Source organism: Nilaparvata lugens, chromosome 12 (genome assembly GCF_014356525.2).
Source record: "Nilaparvata lugens isolate BPH chromosome 12, ASM1435652v1, whole genome shotgun sequence".
Classification (NCBI taxonomy): Eukaryota; Metazoa; Arthropoda; class Insecta; order Hemiptera; family Delphacidae; genus Nilaparvata; species Nilaparvata lugens.
This window is the reverse complement of record NC_052515.1, coordinates 9,392,595-9,410,004: the sequence shown is the minus strand read 5'-3', so window position 1 is coordinate 9,410,004 and position 17,410 is coordinate 9,392,595. Positions and strand designations below refer to the sequence as shown.

General features: G+C 36.2%; 1 protein-coding gene across 1 annotated transcript; it reads left to right on the top strand.

Annotated features, from left to right (window-relative positions):
- The first annotated feature begins 7 nt into the window (after nucleotides 1-7).
- Nucleotides 8-16,122, top strand: LOC111044401 (splicing factor 45-like). The gene is made up of 7 exons (XM_039439446.1): nucleotides 8-227; nucleotides 624-725; nucleotides 3,319-3,439; nucleotides 4,693-4,742; nucleotides 7,290-7,658; nucleotides 9,891-10,157; nucleotides 15,923-16,122. The coding sequence occupies exons 1-7, from the start codon at nucleotides 108-110 to the stop codon at nucleotides 16,103-16,105; spliced, it is 1,212 nt and encodes a 403-aa protein (XP_039295380.1). The 5' UTR covers nucleotides 8-107; the 3' UTR covers nucleotides 16,106-16,122.
- The last annotated feature ends 1,288 nt before the right edge of the window (nucleotides 16,123-17,410 follow it).

Here is a 17,410-nt window from a genome sequence, read left to right as displayed (position 1 = left end):
TAACCTATTTGAAATTTTGTCGATCTTGATATAATAATAGGCTTTACCAATGTAGAACTGTTTATTTGCAACTTTAGTGAATAATTTAGTTATAAATTACGTTCATAATGTCTCTTTATGATGATTTTGATGCGATTAAACAGAAATCGGACCAAGTTGCGGGATGGTCTTCTGGAATTAAGCTGTTTCAGTCCCAATTGCAACTGAAAAAGGCATCGCAAACTCAGGTTAATTACTATACACTTGAAATATTTATCTTTAAAAATTGATTTAACACTTTATACTTGCTAATGGATTATTCTCTTATTCATTTACTATGATTTCATCCTCTACAAATGAATAAGAATTATAATTCATGGTTGTAAAAACATAATAACAAGTACTCTGCTAGTATGTTTACATTTTCAATTCATTTAAAAACTCACATTATTTTAGTGTCAGGAATCTTAAGCAAACCTTACTTTATAATATCTTAAAATACTCAATACTGTAGGTTTATAAATTTTGATCAAGACTATCATAAATAAACAACTCTTTATTAAAAAAGTGAGGTTAGGGTGAAGAGTTTATTTTATATATCATATTAATATTGTTTTTTTAAATAAAAACCTCCCTTTTTCCAGCCGAGACGTGAGCATGCACGTAAAACAACGACATTAGCACCAGTAATTGATTTGAAATCAAAACGAGATGACGATGATGGTCATGGTCTCTTCTTCAACAAAGTAAGTATGCATAGAGAAAATACCATAAGAAGGTATCCCATGTTATAGGGCGTTATGTTTCAAATTTACTGCAAATCAAGCTGTTAGTGCGCGTAGTTTTTTTTGTGGAGCTATGTGACTATGGTAATTTCTTTACTGTGCCAATTCTACACTTTTTCCTAATTTCTTTACTGTGCCAATTCCACACTTTTTCCCGCTCAAAACATCAAGGACCAGACCACATGAAGCGTTTTTACTTTCCTTGCCCTATTATTACCATAGGTAAGGAAAGTATTGCTTTCCGAAAAAAGTTAAGGTACCCCAATTTCTAAATTTCTATACGTTTCAAGGTCCCCTGAGTCCGAAAAAGTGGTTTTTGGGTATTAGTCTGTATGTATGTATGTGTGTGTGTGTGTGTGTGTGTGTATGAGTGTATGTGCGTCTGTGTACACGATATCTCATCTCCCAGTTAACGGAATGACTTGAAATTTGGAACGTGAGGTCCTTACACTATAAGGATCCGACACGAACAATTTCGATCAAATGCAATCCAAGATGGCGGCTAAAATGGCAAAAATGTTGTAAAAAACAGGGTTTTTCGCGATTTTCTCGAGAACGGCTCCAACGATTTTGATCAAATTTATACTTGGAATAGTCAATGATAATAATAATAATAATAATAATAATAATTTAATTTACATAGTATCATATACATACAGTGTTTTGTTGCTCCTCTAGCTTAGAGCTAATTGAGGAGTATTCAAATTTCATACTACATCATAATAGTTATAATAGTTTAATAATAATAATAATGAGTTTCTGTTCATGGCGTGGTCATAAGTACCGTATGGCCACAAGTGAACAAGTCAAGAACATAAAAAACTGTCATAAGACAGGTCAAGAACAAAAAAAAAAAACACAAAAAGCCGCAAGCAGAAGAAGCAGCAAGACTAATGCAAGAAGTATCTATTTACAGTCTGAGGATCACAATCATAGAACTCCCTCATAGAATAAAAGGGGTTCTCCTGAAGGAAAGACCTCAGTCTCCTCTTCAAGACTGTCTCTGGTAGAGTCCTGGCTGAAACTGGCAGCTTGTTCAAAATTTTAGCTGGCTGGTAGATGAGGCTGCTCTGGGTCCTCCCCAATCTACAATATGGCAGGTCCAGGCTCAGCCTGCCTCTGGTGCCATGATCATGCACATCACCCCTGGTAGGCAAAGTACGGACACTGTGGAATGCCTTTGTAGCTGACCTGTAAATGTAAAAATTGAATACAGTGAGAATCTTTTCACTCACAAAAAGAGGCTTACAATGCGCTAAAAATTCTGCCCCACAAAGAATCCGGATGGCCTTCTTCTGCACCAGCAGTACATCTTTTACCTCAGAGGCACCACCCCACAAGGTGATGCCATAGGCCATCACACTCTGAAAGAAGGAAAAGTAACACATGTGGAGATGGGCCTCTGGTACACATCATCTCAGGCTCCTGAGCAAAAAAAGCACCCTGCTCAACCTGCCCCAGACTACCTGAATGTGCCCGCCCCAGAAAAGCTTACGGTCCAGAGTGAAGCCAAGGAGATTCACTGGAGGGAAATCATATAGTACTCCATTCCTGAGGCCAAACACAATTCTCTGAGTTTTCTCACTATTGAGAAGGAAGAGATTTGCCCGAAACCAGTCTGCAACAGCCCTCTCAGAAGCACACATCTTTCTGCCCAGGTCAGTCATGTCACCACTGATATCCAGCATTGAGGTGTCATCAGCATAACACACCACAGTCCTGTCTCCGAAAAGGGCAACATCATTAATCATGATGAGAAACAGGAGAGGACCCAGTACAGAGCCCTGGGGGACCCCACAGCTCACTGATCTGACTTGAGACCTCACACCATTTGCCAGCAATGATAAGTTCTATCAACTGCAACAAGTCCTATATCTGTAAAAATTTCAGGAGCTTTGCCCCATCTATGCAAAGTTTGATTTTAGATTCTCAATTATCAGCCTTCATATAAAATTTAAACAAAACATTTCAAGTGGAAAAGATTGAGCATGAAAATCTCTGCAATGAATGTCTAGTAACATTTCCACCTAGAATTGAAAATAAGCTTGAAATCCGAGAAAATGTGATTATTAGATTGCAAACTGTTGGCAACTGTTGGTTCTATTAAATCATTCACTACGAAGAGAATGCAGACCTCGTGTGTTTCCAGCGATATTGATTTATTACCAGCTGTCTCATAACTTTGAATAGGAGACTGAGATGCGCGAGTACACTAGCGTCAGGTGATCAATTTTCTTAACGGTAAGGAAAGTTGTGTGAGTGCGCCACACCAGATTTTTTCAGGCGCCAACCCAATCAACCAATCTGAGAGCTTCCTGCCCAGCTGACTTTTAAAACGCTCATATGGTCTATGAAGTTTCAACTCCTTTGTACTTCAAGTCTCTTCTAAGGAGTATCTGTACTTATTCTCAATCTTGAAACTTTTCTACCTTTGCAAGTTCAATTATTTTTTAATAAATTATTAATGCGTACTTGCCAAAATTTTCTTCATAGAATTTAATTTATTCATGCCAAATTGTTGTTTCATGAATATTTTGCGTTCTTTTTCTGTTAGGATGGCCGTGCAGATTACGGATTTGGTCATTATCAACAAACTAGCAAAGATCCTGACTGGACTTTTGACGGAGCGGAGTACGATCCTTTATGGCCCAACGATTACGAGAAAGTTGTCAAAGGTTTGTGGAAATATTGAAATAACTCAACATTTGTTCAGTTTGAAACTTTGAGCCTCAGTGTACTGTTTGCTAACAACCTGATAAAAAATAGAAATTCACAAACAAAGAAACATGACGCGACAAATAGCTTTAGCTTGAAAACGAACGTCATAATCAGCACAATACCAGGTAGGTACGACAGGCCAGAGTTGAATCAAAGTATTAAGAAAACAAATAAAGCAATACATGATACCATCAACAGCGTAAAAAATAAAAATTCCAAACAACTGGGGATATGTTTCCTAAATGAGAGGTTGAAAAGAGCAAACTTCACTAGTCACGGACTACATCTAAACAGATCTGGTAAAATAATTTTTTGTGATAGGTTGGCAGAGATGATTGAGAGTCGTTTGCAATCTCCTGTCACGGAAACACTAGAGGGAGTTAGAAACAGATCTTTTTTAATGAATTGGCTCAGAACAGGAAAAGGAAAGTAGATTACCAGAATAGCATCAGTGTAAGGAACTCTTTTAACGGTAATAAAGATAGTATAGCTTCTAGGCAGTCGGGTTTGGCATCTCTCAGAAGGAAAGGTAATCCAGCAGTTCTTAACGAAGAAATTTTCACTGTCTTTCACCAAAATATCCAATAGGCCTACCTCAGAAACAAAATTGACAGACTTGAAGTATTCTTAAAGCAAGAAACTCCGGATATAGTGATTTTAACTGAGCATGGCTTAAAAGAAGAGGAAATTTCACAAGTAAACTTGCAGCACTATTCATTGAAGGCAGTGTATTGTAGGAAATCTCATCGTAGTGGTGGTGTATGTATATTTACCAATAAATCTAAAACAATGGAAATAAGTAATCTAGAGTATGTAAATAAACTTTCTCGGGAAATGGATCTAGAAGCAACGGGTTTGAGAATAAAAATTGAAAATATTGAAGTTGCTGTCCTGGGTATATACAGGTCACCAAATGGTAATTGGGGAGATTTTTGTATGAATTTCAATAAAATCTTAGAAACTACCACAAATCGATATTCCAAAGTAATTGTAGGGGGTGATTTTAATACAAATTTTGCAGTGCGAAACAAGATGACGGATGATATTAAAGATATTATAAATATGAATAACTTAGAAATAAAAGTTCATGAATATACCAGAGTGACGAGAACCTCATGTACAATTATTGATAACATCCTAACAAATATAGATAACTGTAGAATCAGATTAGGTAATTCACAACTATCTGACCATGATTTCCAAATTTTAGATGTAAGAATTCAGGGTCATAATAAAGCTAGAGTCAGTAAATTAATGAAGGTAATTCAAGAATGTGAACAGGGTAATATAAATTGTTTGAAACAAAAATTATTATTGCAAGATTGGGGTATTGTTTCTGGCATAGACGATTTAAATGATAAATATGATAAATTCATTAGTATTTTAAGATTTCACATTAGTATTTGCTGCCCTTTAAAAAACGTCCCTGTAAAAAATAAATTGAACAAGATAGAAGAGTGGATTACTGAAGATGTTCTGGCACAAAGAGATAAGGTTAGGGAAGCATACAATGAATTTAAAATAGCAAGAAATGTTATAAGTGAGAAAAATTATAAAGCTGTAAAAAAAGTTATATGAAAGAAGTTAAGGTTGCTAAATACAAAAAAAAACAGCAGAAATACTAAAAAGTAGTGTGAACTTCAACACTGCAGTGTGGGATGTGATAAATAGGGACAGGAACGTAGCTCAAGAGCATGTCCTCACCACTACCCCTAATAAGATAGAAAACTGTGGAAAGTTCATATATGATAGTACAGATATTTGTAATCTCTTTAATAACTATTCACTTGTGAAGTCACTTAATATTGACTTCACAAGTAGGCCTGAAGGGACTGCCAATGCAATTCAAAATGCTTCCAAATTTCAGCCAGTAACCCGGGATGAGTTATCAAAAATTATTGATAGTTTGAAAAATAAAAAGTCTGTAGGAATGGACGGGATATCAATCTCAATTCTCAAAAAGTGTAAAGACCAACTTCTAGATCCATTGCTTGATCTCATCAATCACTCACTGAGACACGGTATTTTCCCGGATAAACTGAAAGAGGGGAAAATCTTGCCTATTTTTAAAGGTGGTGATAGGGAAAAAGTGGAGAATTATAGACCTATCAGTATACTTAATACAATGAGTAAAATTTTTGAGAAGGTAGTGCTAAATAGGTTACTTGTGTACCTTGATGAAGCTCAGATCATTTGCGATGAGCAACATGGTTTTCAAAAAGGTAAATCAACAAAGACAGCAATAGTTTCTCTGGTGGAAGGATTGATCGATATGATGGATTCGGGCGATAAAGCAGCTGCAATATTTCTTGATCTATCTAAAGCTTTCGATTGTGTTAATCATGAAACTTTACTGAAGATACTTGGAAATGTAGGGATACACGGGGTTGAACTTAGGTGGTTTAAATCATACCTCACGGGCAGGGAACAATGTGTAGAGCTCACTTCGGTTGTTGAAAATCGTGTGGTAAAAAATAGTTCAAACAAATTAGAGGTCAAGGCTGGAGTGCCGCAAGGATCGATCCTTGGACCGTTGCTTTTTTTACTATATATTAATCGTTTGCCAGATGAGTTGATTAATGGTAGAGTCTGCTTGTTTGCTGACGATACATCACTTATCTTCAATAATCGAGTTCTAGATGATTTAGAAATAAATGCCCATATAGGTGTACAGTCAATGGTCCAATTTTTAAATCAAATGAAGTTAACTATTAACAGCAATAAATGCCAATTCCTTCAATTTAAGAACAAATATAATCCGAATGAGGATAGGGCGCTTAATGTATTTATAAATGATTGTCAACTTGAACAAGAAGAAGAGAGAGCATTTCTTGGAATCTTATTGGATAGACGATTGACTTGGACCCCCTACATCGAAAAAATTTGTAATAAAATGTCTTCTGCTGTATTTATTCTCAGACAACTTTCCAGGTTGAAAGACAAAAAGTTACTCCTAACAGCATACCACGGTCTTTTATTGTCACATGTGAGGTATGCTATTTTAGTTTGGGGTAACACATCTAAACAGAACCTGGACAGAGTTTTCAAAATACAGAAAAGGGCTATCAGGTGTATGGAAGGTATAAATGATAGACTGGAGTAATGCTGCAATCTATAGTTCAATTCAATTCAATTGAATTTATTATTTGTCACAGGCTAAACAATAAAAAGCATTGACAATAGCATAGCCACCTCTAATACCTTTATTAAGGTATATAAGGTATATAATAAAGATATTAGAGGTGGCTATGACAATAGTCACGTACATTAAAAACATTAAAATTTTAACATTCATATACAAAGTTAGACTAGATAATTTTTAAAATGGTGGAAATAATAGTTTGCACAGACTATAGTGAAGAGTTGATACTAGTTGTGTTGTGATGAAATAAAAGGGCATTCGATACAGTAGGTATCTCGTAGCTTTGCCTTCGTGACTTTGAAACGGCATATAGGGAAGATATGGTTTGCGGGGTAATATTAATGGCTTTGCAGAAACATCAGGCTTCAGAGACCCTAGATCTCTATAGATAGAAGATCCCTACACACAGAGATTCTCCATGAATGAAAGAGTTCCAACGTATCACCAACAATGAAAAGAGTATGTTGAACGAATGTCAGCTGATAGGCTGTGTTGTGCTGAAAGGACGTAGCTCCAAAAAGCTCCTTGTTTATCGATTCGGATGCAACACGTTGCTTTTGAGAAGATACAAAAGAGCATCTGTTGCTTATGGAAAGATACATTTTCAAAAATGTTCTATGTTTTTGAAAGGATAGTATTGTAGTCTAGTGGTCCTCCACGGATAGGCAAAGCTACAGTGCTCGGACTGTACATTCTATTGTGTTTTAATCCTGAACTATACTTCTGCTCTTTCCCTTTCCAGCAGACCGTTCGACCCCCAAGTGCCCGCCGTCGAAGCGGAGCAAGCTCGCCGCATGAAGACGCCATCGGGCTTCGCGGGGAGGCGAGATAGCGACGAGGAAGATGAGGATGAGGAGAGTGTTGGTGGAGGAGGAGGAGGGGGTATGCCCCGTTCGTCGGGTGTGGCGATCGCCCCTCCCCCATCCCTGCAGCAGGAGGGCGCCTGTGTGCCCCCACCCCCCGAGTTGGCTCAGTCGCCGAAAGTGTACGGTGCGTCAGTGGCGGCTAAGATTATGGCCAAGTATGGTTTCAAGGTCAGTAAAAATATCATATAATTTGTTCAAAATTGCTGAAAAATACCGTACTTCAAAATACTGCAAAAATAATAGTATGGGTTCTCAGTAATAAATTCTTATACTTAGCAAGGGCAGGTAACCACCCTAACCCCTAGTCATCATTTTATTATTATCAGTATTTGGGAACAGAATAGTTTTGGGCTATGCCTGTTGTTCTATCCCGATCATATTCATATGATTTGTAATTGTATCAACAAATAAATAAATCAATAAAAGATATAGTGCTATCTATTAATTTATTCACTCATTTTTATAGCAAGCACTAATCTTCCATATTAGTTCTAAATAGTGTGTTTGTCTTTTCGGTCTCAAAATGTTATAGATTTCTCCAAAGTTTGGAATTTTCCAACTATTTGTAATTAATTTAATTCAATTTAGAAGTACTTTTTTAATTCAAAAATGATTTGTGTGTGATGAATGAGTGTGTTTTGAATTGTAAATTGAGTGTGTAATTGAAGAATTTTCAAGTGACACATAACCTAGCTACATTTAGACTGTTGTTTTGGGCTTATAAACTGTTGTTTTGGAACCGTTTTGGGCTTATAAGCCTGTGCTACTTTTCTGTAAGTTGTGTAATTCTGAATGATTGAATAAATTGAATTGAATAAATATAATTAGGAGAGGGGAAAAGATAAACCCTTCACTATTCCTCTCCCAAATTTGAACGATTTACAGTTTGTAATAAGGTTAAATTAAACCAGTGGTCTTGGAGGTGTATGATTACATTGGATGCGTGTATGTGCAAGTGCACGTCAGATCATGCTTGAGCCAAGAAACAAAATCTGGAAAGAGACATTGAAACACGTTGTTACTTGTCTGTAGCTGCTCACACTGAACACAATTAGCAAGTGCTCGCATTCAGTGTGAGTGTTCACATTACTCTTCCCAGATTTTGTTTCTCATTTGCGCGCTTGGTCATGTATGACCACACGTGCATTCGCACATATATCCAATGTGATCATACCCTTAGAATGAGTTGTTTAGGTCTAATTAATGCTCTTGAGCAGTCATTCGTGTTACGATTTATAGCTACTAGTAGTAACTATTTACTTCTTATCACAATTTCTCTGTTCGAATATATTTGCATACACGTGTAATGTGTACAATTTCTCTGTTCAAATAAACAGTGTTCCAGAAGTAGTGTCGAACATTTTTGGGTATTGTTCCTGGAGACTACAAATGTTGTATTTGAAGTGTCCAAAACTCAGCGGTTATCCTTACAGCTGTCTTTTGGTTTTTCCGTTTGGTAATTTTTATCGTACTGCATGCATGACCTCTTTTCACCATTTAAACATTAAATTTTCAATTCCAATTATTGTATTTAAGATGAAGCTTTGAAACTCGGTATGGCTCCATATGGCCATACAGCTGATTTTACAATGTTTTCAGATTATCTTGTTTGTCTTGAAGTATTGATTGATTGATTATTTGCCTTTATTATGGTGCGTACAGATATACGCGCCGCGAACATGAGCAATTCACTTTTAGAGAGGCCCAGGAGTCCTAACTCCGCCATAAAGGTGAGTACAGATATACGCGCCGCGAACACGAACAATTCACTTTTAATCAGCTGATGCCAAGCTTTTTATATCTGTATCTTACCGTTTCTGTAAAAATACAGATATAGTCAGCTGATTGAATGTGAATGTCAGCTAAATAATAAATTGCTCATGTTCGCGGCGCATATATCTGTACGCACCTTTAGGGCGGAGTTAGGACTCCTGGTCCTCTCTGACACACAACCCTAAAGTATGATTGTATGAAAAGAATCAATTTCTCTGTTATTCTTCGACCAATCTTAATAAATAAGGTATCCTTGTAATATTGATAAAAATCGCTAACTTTTTTGTCTCTTTTAAATTCTCTGTAAAGTGAATGGTTTTCGTAAAATTTGCCATCAAAAATTCAAAATGGCCACCATTTTTGAAATTTACATCGAAAATTTTCTATTTTATTTTTTAAAGTCGAGTTTTTATAGCATACATATTCATGCCAAATTTCTGATCAATACAACATTTCGTTCTTGAGATAAAAATGACCAAATGTAAAAACCAAAATGGCAGCTGTAAGGATAACTGCTGAGTTTTGGACACTTCAAATACAGCATTTGTAGTCTCCTATCATACAGGAACAATACCCTAAAAAATGTATTGAATTCGATATGATCTTGTACTTTGTTTTTGTCGACAGGAAGGCCAAGGTCTGGGCAAGAAAGAGCAGGGTATTTCGATGGCCTTGCAGGTTGAGAAGACATCGAAGCGCGGTGGCCGCATTATCCACGAGAGAGACATCCTCATTCCCTCCTCTCTCTCACCTGCACCTCCACCCTCTCTCTTCCAACCCGGACCTTCCAACACCCCTCCCCCTCCGCCTGCCGCCCTCAACAAGCCTGCTGCTGGACCCGAGCCAAGCATAACTGAGATTATGAAGTCGCCCTCCAAGGTGGTCTTGCTTAGGGTGAGTTAATTTATTCATTTATTTGTCCATTTATCCCCTTCAACGTCGACTTCAATCTTCGTTAATTCATTCTTTTGCACTCTTGTGCATATGCCGCAATATTTTAGTTTGTACCTTGGGTTTTACAAATAAATTTATGTTCACTAGCAACCGTACTTGTTGCTAGTGAACATAATATTTGTCCACAGATTCCTTTGAACATCACGACGATGATATCTTTTGTCTCGCATATCCCACAATGGAACATGCTCTTTAACCGAACTTATCAACTTTTCATTATCCATAGTTACAACTTTATAAAACAGAACAACTTCAAAAAACAAAACCAAACAAGACTGTGAAACAATTTTAGGTTAGGAGCACTTTGTTGTCTCAGCTCGACTAGTTAGTTTGGCCGGATAGAGCCGGAAAATTCCATTCAATTCGGATCGAAAAATTGATAGGCCGGAGACGGCTGTGCACGGCCGTATGTATGAACCTGTTGCAATGGACGAGCATCTATTCATTGCTTTGTTGGGGGATCTTTCGGTCGCGTTCGGTAGTTTTCAGCCGATGCTAGTTCGGACGAAAATGGTTCCAGTGAACGCCCTACTCAACTCAGGGGCAATTAAATCAGATATTCATTTGCACTCGCAATATTCGACTATACCTTGTGCTTTACAAATAAATTTATGTTGACTTGGAACCGTACTGGAAGCCTGGTTTAAACAATTTTCTAATATTTTCTAGAGTTTTTAAGATTTGTTACTTGGCCACTCAGATACAATTAAATCAGATTCAATTATACACAATTAATGTATTCTATTGATTAAACGGATTGGGCGAGGAGGGGAGGACCAACAGGTATAGCCCAAAACAGTGGGCTAGTTTTATAAAAGTGAGAACATAACTCTATTATTGGAAAACTTATTAATAAAAATTCGGGTCAGGAACAGTTTTGTCCGAGCCTGTTGTCCTCTACCAGTCATTGTAGTATTTGATTTGTGCTTACTACATTTATGAAGTCTTTAAATACATTAAAGAAGTCTCAATTCTTCTTGTTAACTGTCTACTTCCATCTTCAAAATACACTAAAAGTATGAAATCTTCACACTTCAAATAAAATATACTAAAAGTATGAAAACTTCACACTTCAAGTAAAATATACTAAAAGTATGATAACTTCACACTTCAAGTAAAATATACTAAAAGTATGAAAACTTCACACTTCAAGTAAAATATACTAAAAGTATGAAAACTTCACACTTCAAGTAAAATATACTAAACGTAATTCAAATTTCAAATTCAAATTCAACTTTATTAAGCCAAAACATTTTACAACTGGCCATGTCAACAGGTATTGAAAAATACATGAAATAAATAAATAGAATAAAAGAAGCTTACAAAAATATTGCATGTCACATAAATTATAACATTCTTCTACACTTTACATACAAAAAATAACTGTAATTTTACAGTTGAACAAATTATAACACCCTATCATTTAAAAACTCTTCAACACTATAATATGCCTTGTCAACCAGAAATGCATACAAATCTCTCTTAAAATTAGGCCTACTTGACTTTGACAAATTTTTAGGCAACTTGCTGAAAAGTTGCAAGCCATAAACAATCGGACTCTTATCAGAAAATTTTAACCTGTGATGTTCAATGAACGGATTTCTACTACCACGTGTAAAATATTCATGAACATCTGAATTCTTTCTTAAGGTACCAATTCTATCTGCAGTGTAAAGTAAGACGCGATAGATATATATGGATGGTAGAGTGAGCAGCCTAAGATCTCTAAAAGTGCTTCTGCATGGATAATTATTTTCTAAATTTGCTAAAAATCTTACTGCACGCTTTTGCAGAACAAATAATCTCTGAATGTTTTTTATACTTGTTGCACCCCAAAGCTCAACACAATACACCAGATGAGTATTAATAAGCGAGAAGTAAACACTTTTAGCTATACTACTGTTTACAAGTCTTGCAATATATCTTAATACAAAAATGCCTTTGCTCATTTTATTAGCCACCTTATCAACATGCTCGTTCCAAGATAATTTGTCATCCACTGTCAAACCAAGCAAATTGACCACACTTGCGCTCTCAATCATGCTATCGCTATCATTTATTGTGATTGCTGGTTCAAAAGGATATTTCTTTTTTAAGTTGAATTGAATAGCCTGGCTCTTATCAGAATTAACAGATAGTGAGCAGTTATTGAAATACTGTACAACCTCATTAGTGGATATGTTAGCAACTAACTCCAGCTGTTGAATACTGTTGTTGTAGAATAACAAGGTTGTGTCGTCTGCATACAATGTTATATCAAAATTTTTTGCAACTGAAAGCTGCAAATCGTTAATATATAAAACGAAGAGAAGAGGACCCAGAATGGAACCCTGAGGTACACCCCTAGTCACGTTTAATCTCCTTGAATTCCCAAGTCGGCCATCAGTGCAAACACTCACATACTGCAATCTTTTTGTCATGTAAGAATCAATTAATTTCCCCATGAGACCTCTGATTCCAAGCAGATGCAGTTTTTCCAAGAGAATCTTTTTATCTACACTATCAAAAGCTTTAGAAAGGTCTAACAGCACCCCCATAGTGAAATTTCCTTTGTCAACCTCCTGAATAACTCTTTCAATAAAAGTTACTGCGGCTGTGATTGTTGACTTATTTTTTATGAACCCATTTTGACATTCACTCAATAATTTGAATTTCTGCAGATAGTTTATGATCCTGTTATATATAATCTTTTCAAAAATCTTTGATAAGACTGGCAAAACAGATATAGGCCTGTAATTAATCATATTTTCTTGATCACCTTTCTTAAATATAGGTATTACCTTGGCGATTTTCAAAGAATCAGGGAAGACTCCTGCTTGAAAAGCGCTATTCACAATGAAAACGAGAGGCTCAGCGATTACATCACAACATTTCTTAAGGACTTTAACAGAAATGCTGTCATACCCAACACTATTTTTTTGCTTCAAGCTTTTTATCACTTGCATAACTTCTGTTACATTTGTTGGACTTAGAAAGAAGCTTGCTGATCTATTTTTCACAGTTGGTGGTTGTGTATTATGTTGTGTAGGCCTACCTCTAGACTTTGGAACGGGAGCAATGGAAATGAAATATCTATTGAGAACATCTGCAATATCCTTCGGCTCAGACACTTTCCTATTATTCACTTCCAGAACTATGTCCTTCAACAATGTATTTTTTCCTCCTCTAAATTTATTTATTATGTTCCAACTAGTTTTAGACTTATTATTTGAACTTGAAATAATATTAGCATAGTGCTGTTTCTTCGCCTCAATGACCTTATTGACATATTGCCGCTTAACACGCCTCAATAAATCCTCATCTACAACCAACCCCTCCTTGATCCTGAATCTCGACAAGTCTATAAGCGCCCTTAGCTGCTGAATCTCAGGATTTATCGACTCAAGTCTCATCCTAAACATCCTATTTTCATTTCTCTTACTGCGTTTTCTCTTTTTTTTTATTGGTGGACACTGAACACCAATATGATGCAATAGGCAGCTGTGAAAGGAATCAAATTGTTGGTTCACATCAGACTTTTCATATAGAGAGGACCACGTTTCTCTACTAAGAGCTGCTTTCAAATTGTACAAATTTGAATTGGAGAAATTATAAGGAAATGCTGGACCATCCTGATCATCCTTCTCATCAGCTCTCCCAGAATCAAGATCAACAGTGGTGGAGAACACTTGAGCTGAATGATCTGACAAAAAAGTATGCAGAACCGCTGACTTACAATTATCCTCAAAAATGTTGGTCATTACATTATCTATCGCTGTTCTGGAGTCAGGTCTAATTCTTGTTGGCTCTGATATTGTATAACGTAAACCAAACTGATTCAAGACGATAACCAAATTTCTGTAAACTGGGGTATTCTTCAAGACATCAATATTATAATCGCCAGCTAAAATAATGTTATTTTTTATCCTCTCTGTTATCCGTTCAATTAAGCATGAGAATCTGTCGAAAAACAAGTCAATATCTCCATTAGGTGGTCGATATACCCCACAGATTACAAAGTCTACATCTTTCCCAAATTCTAACCTAATACCGCATATCTCAATGTCGCCCATTGAACTTATGTTACTATTATCCAGAATTCTCAAACTGCTACCCAAAAAATCCAACAAAACATCACTGACAAATATAGCAACCCCCCCTTTTCTCATACCGGACCTACAATAGCTACATGACAGAGACATATTATTCAATTTTATACAATTTATTTCGTCCTCCTTTAGACCATGCTCTGTAATAATTAAGACGTCAGGCCTTTCATCTTCAATTAAAATCTCCAGCAGATTTATCTTGTGAAATAGACCATCTATGTTCTGATGAATTACTTTAAAATTATTAGCCACCTGCTTATGTCTATTTGTCTTGAATTCACAGTTATCTACAATGTTATTTACATGATTGATAGAGTAAGAAGAAGAAGTAGTAGTAGCCATCACATTAGCCTTGTCATAAACTATTCGTTTAAAACTTCACACTTCAAGTAAAATATACTAAAAGTATGAAATCTTCACACTATTCTGTAGATTATTATTATTTCAAATCATTTGAAATAATGTATGACAGCAACATTCTCTATTAGTCATAAAAGATGGTTTATGCTCACTACTAACTGTCTCACTGTTCATCCTGTCCACGCATATTACTAAGTTAAACGCCTAAACTTAGGTATATTTTTAAACAGAATGGAAAAAATAGTGCTCTTTCATGGTCTTGAGTTATTTATAAAATATGAATAACTTGCATGCTTACCTACCATTCATCTCATCCGTATACTCATCTCTCATTACGTATTAGCTGTTCAAAACTCTGTCAATTTGTGTAGATACAAACAATATTATATCATGGTAATTGCAAATTGTATTTTATCTTGAATTGCTCAATATTCTCAAATTAATACTTACTTGTTTTCATTTGATTAATGTGTGGTATGTTGTGAGATATCTGCGAATAAGCCTGTATATATTGTAATCTGCATAAATAAAGTAGGCCTAATTCAATCAATCATCGTCCCTCTCATTACTCACGCAAAAGCCTATAGTGAGGTCCACGTTATAATGACAGTGTAGAAAGATAGGAGAAAAACGTTGCCGATCCTCTGTCTGGTCAATGCCTTCTATAGACGGTAGTTGATACAGGTTTATTGATGTAATATTAACTGTTCATTCTCGTTTAAAATAATCAATTATATTTTATTGAGCAAGAAATTATTTTTTCCAATGATTTCATAATTAGAATGAAATATTTTGTTAATAAATTAATTATTCTACATTGTTAAAGAAAAATCTGGCAACAGAGCAAAGCGAGAAAGAGATAGTGCTATCCGCTTTGAATGATAGACAAGGATAGCATTACCATTGCTAATCGAACACTGCCATTATAACGTGGACCTCACTATAGGCTTTATCATAGCCACCTCTAATACAAGGCCCTGGCCTACGATATTGCAACTTCGCAGCGTAGGCCTAGAATCTAATACATGATTGATGAAAAAGATTTTAAAAAATACCAGCTGATCTTTTTCACCAATCATGTATTAGTTTTTAGGCCTACGCTGCGACGTTGCAATATCGTAGGCCGCGGCCTTGTATTAGAGGTGGCTATGGCATTATCCTCAACAAACATCAATCTCCTGATTTGCTGAAGATTACAAGGCTTGACGACATTACTCCACATCGTGATGATAATAATTATTTTTTGTTTGTTTGCAGAATATGGTGGGTCCGGGCGAGGTTGACTCGGAACTGGAACCGGAAGTGAAGGACGAGTGCAACACCAAATACGGTGACGTCATCAGAGTCATAATCCACGAGTTGCCCGAGGCTCCCTCAGACGAGGCCGTCCGCATATTCGTCGAGTTCAAGCGAATCGAGTCTGCCATCAAAGGTATGTAATGCCGGATCCACATGTTGGCCCAATGTCACTGTCTTTGGCATTCATTGGGCCAACATGTGGATGTGGCACATGTCCGCTTATTCGTCAAGTTCAAGCGGATCGAGTCTGCCATCTAAGGCCTGTAATGCTTAGGCTCAACTCACACTTACGCGACTCAGGTCGAGAAGTGACTGAAGAGTTTATTCTCGACGCTGCATGTGTTTTTTCAAATGGAGACACTCAGACCAATCGATTCCAATCTCTGCGACCTCACGACTGTGAGAATGAGTCGAGCGTCGACTTGACATGTTGGTCGAGCCTCGACTTGAGTTGCGTAGTACCGTGCATTTTTAATGAAAGTGATTGATTATCATTTTAGATAAGACAATAAGGATTAGATTAGACAATATATTCATAATAACTAGTGGTTCTGTGAACAGTAGACCTCGCGCTCAGTGAGTTACATTGATCTGTTGTTATGTTTTCTCAAAAATTAATAAATAATTTATCAATTAAAAATGTCTAGAAAAAATCCCAAATAAACATAGAGCTTTCTGTCCTATATCGTACCGTGACGTGTCGTCCCGGAATGTGAGTGTGAGCGCTGTTATCAGGTCTGGCTGCAACTGTCTACAACGTTAATGGAAAGATAAAATTTTCAAGATGTTCGATGTTTTTGAACGGATAGTATTATAGTCAACTGTCTACTAACGTTAATGGAAAGATACATTTTCAAGATGTTCGATGTTTTTGAACGGGTAGTATTACAGTCCACTAGACAGCTAATTTATGATGAATAATTCTATAGTCTGATTTTTACGGTAATATTGGCATATGAAGGAAGCTCCTTTTTCCTTTTATATTATCCTTGAAATGCAAAATTTCCAAAAACCTTGTATATACGTCGACGCGCAATTTAGAAAGGAACATACCTGTCAAATTTCATGAAAATCGATTACCGCGTTTCGCCGTAAATGCGCAAAATAAAAACATTAAGAGAAATGCCAAACCGTCGACTTGAATCTTAGACCTCACTTCGCTCGGTCGATTATTATAAAATTTCGTACATGTCAAGTAGTGACGAATTAGATCTTATCTATGATAATAAGAGAGAATAGGGTTGTGTTTGTTCGCATCAAAACATGTTAACTTATGGATTGCATACCGGAAAAACGGGACTGATTTAGATCTCCAAATTTTGCACATAGATTCTAAAAATATCAATCTCGTGCATCTCGAAGCCCAAATTTCAATTTTCCTTCTAGATTTTTCAGAATTAATGTTCAAATTTCATCCATGGGATATGAATACATACCATATATTAA

What these genes read in the sequence shown, in the direction of transcription:
- LOC111044401 (XM_039439446.1), top strand. Translation starts at nt 108, where the DNA reads ATGTCTCTTTATGATGATTTTGATGCGATTAAACAGAAATCGGACCAA. An exon ending in ATGGTCTCTTCTTCAACAAA is followed by an intron (nt 726 to 3,318) that starts GTAAGTATGCAT and finishes TTTTTCTGTTAG; the next exon opens with GATGGCCGTGCAGATTACGG. An exon ending in CCAAGGTGGTCTTGCTTAGG is followed by an intron (nt 10,158 to 15,922) that starts GTGAGTTAATTT and finishes GTTTGTTTGCAG; the next exon opens with AATATGGTGGGTCCGGGCGA.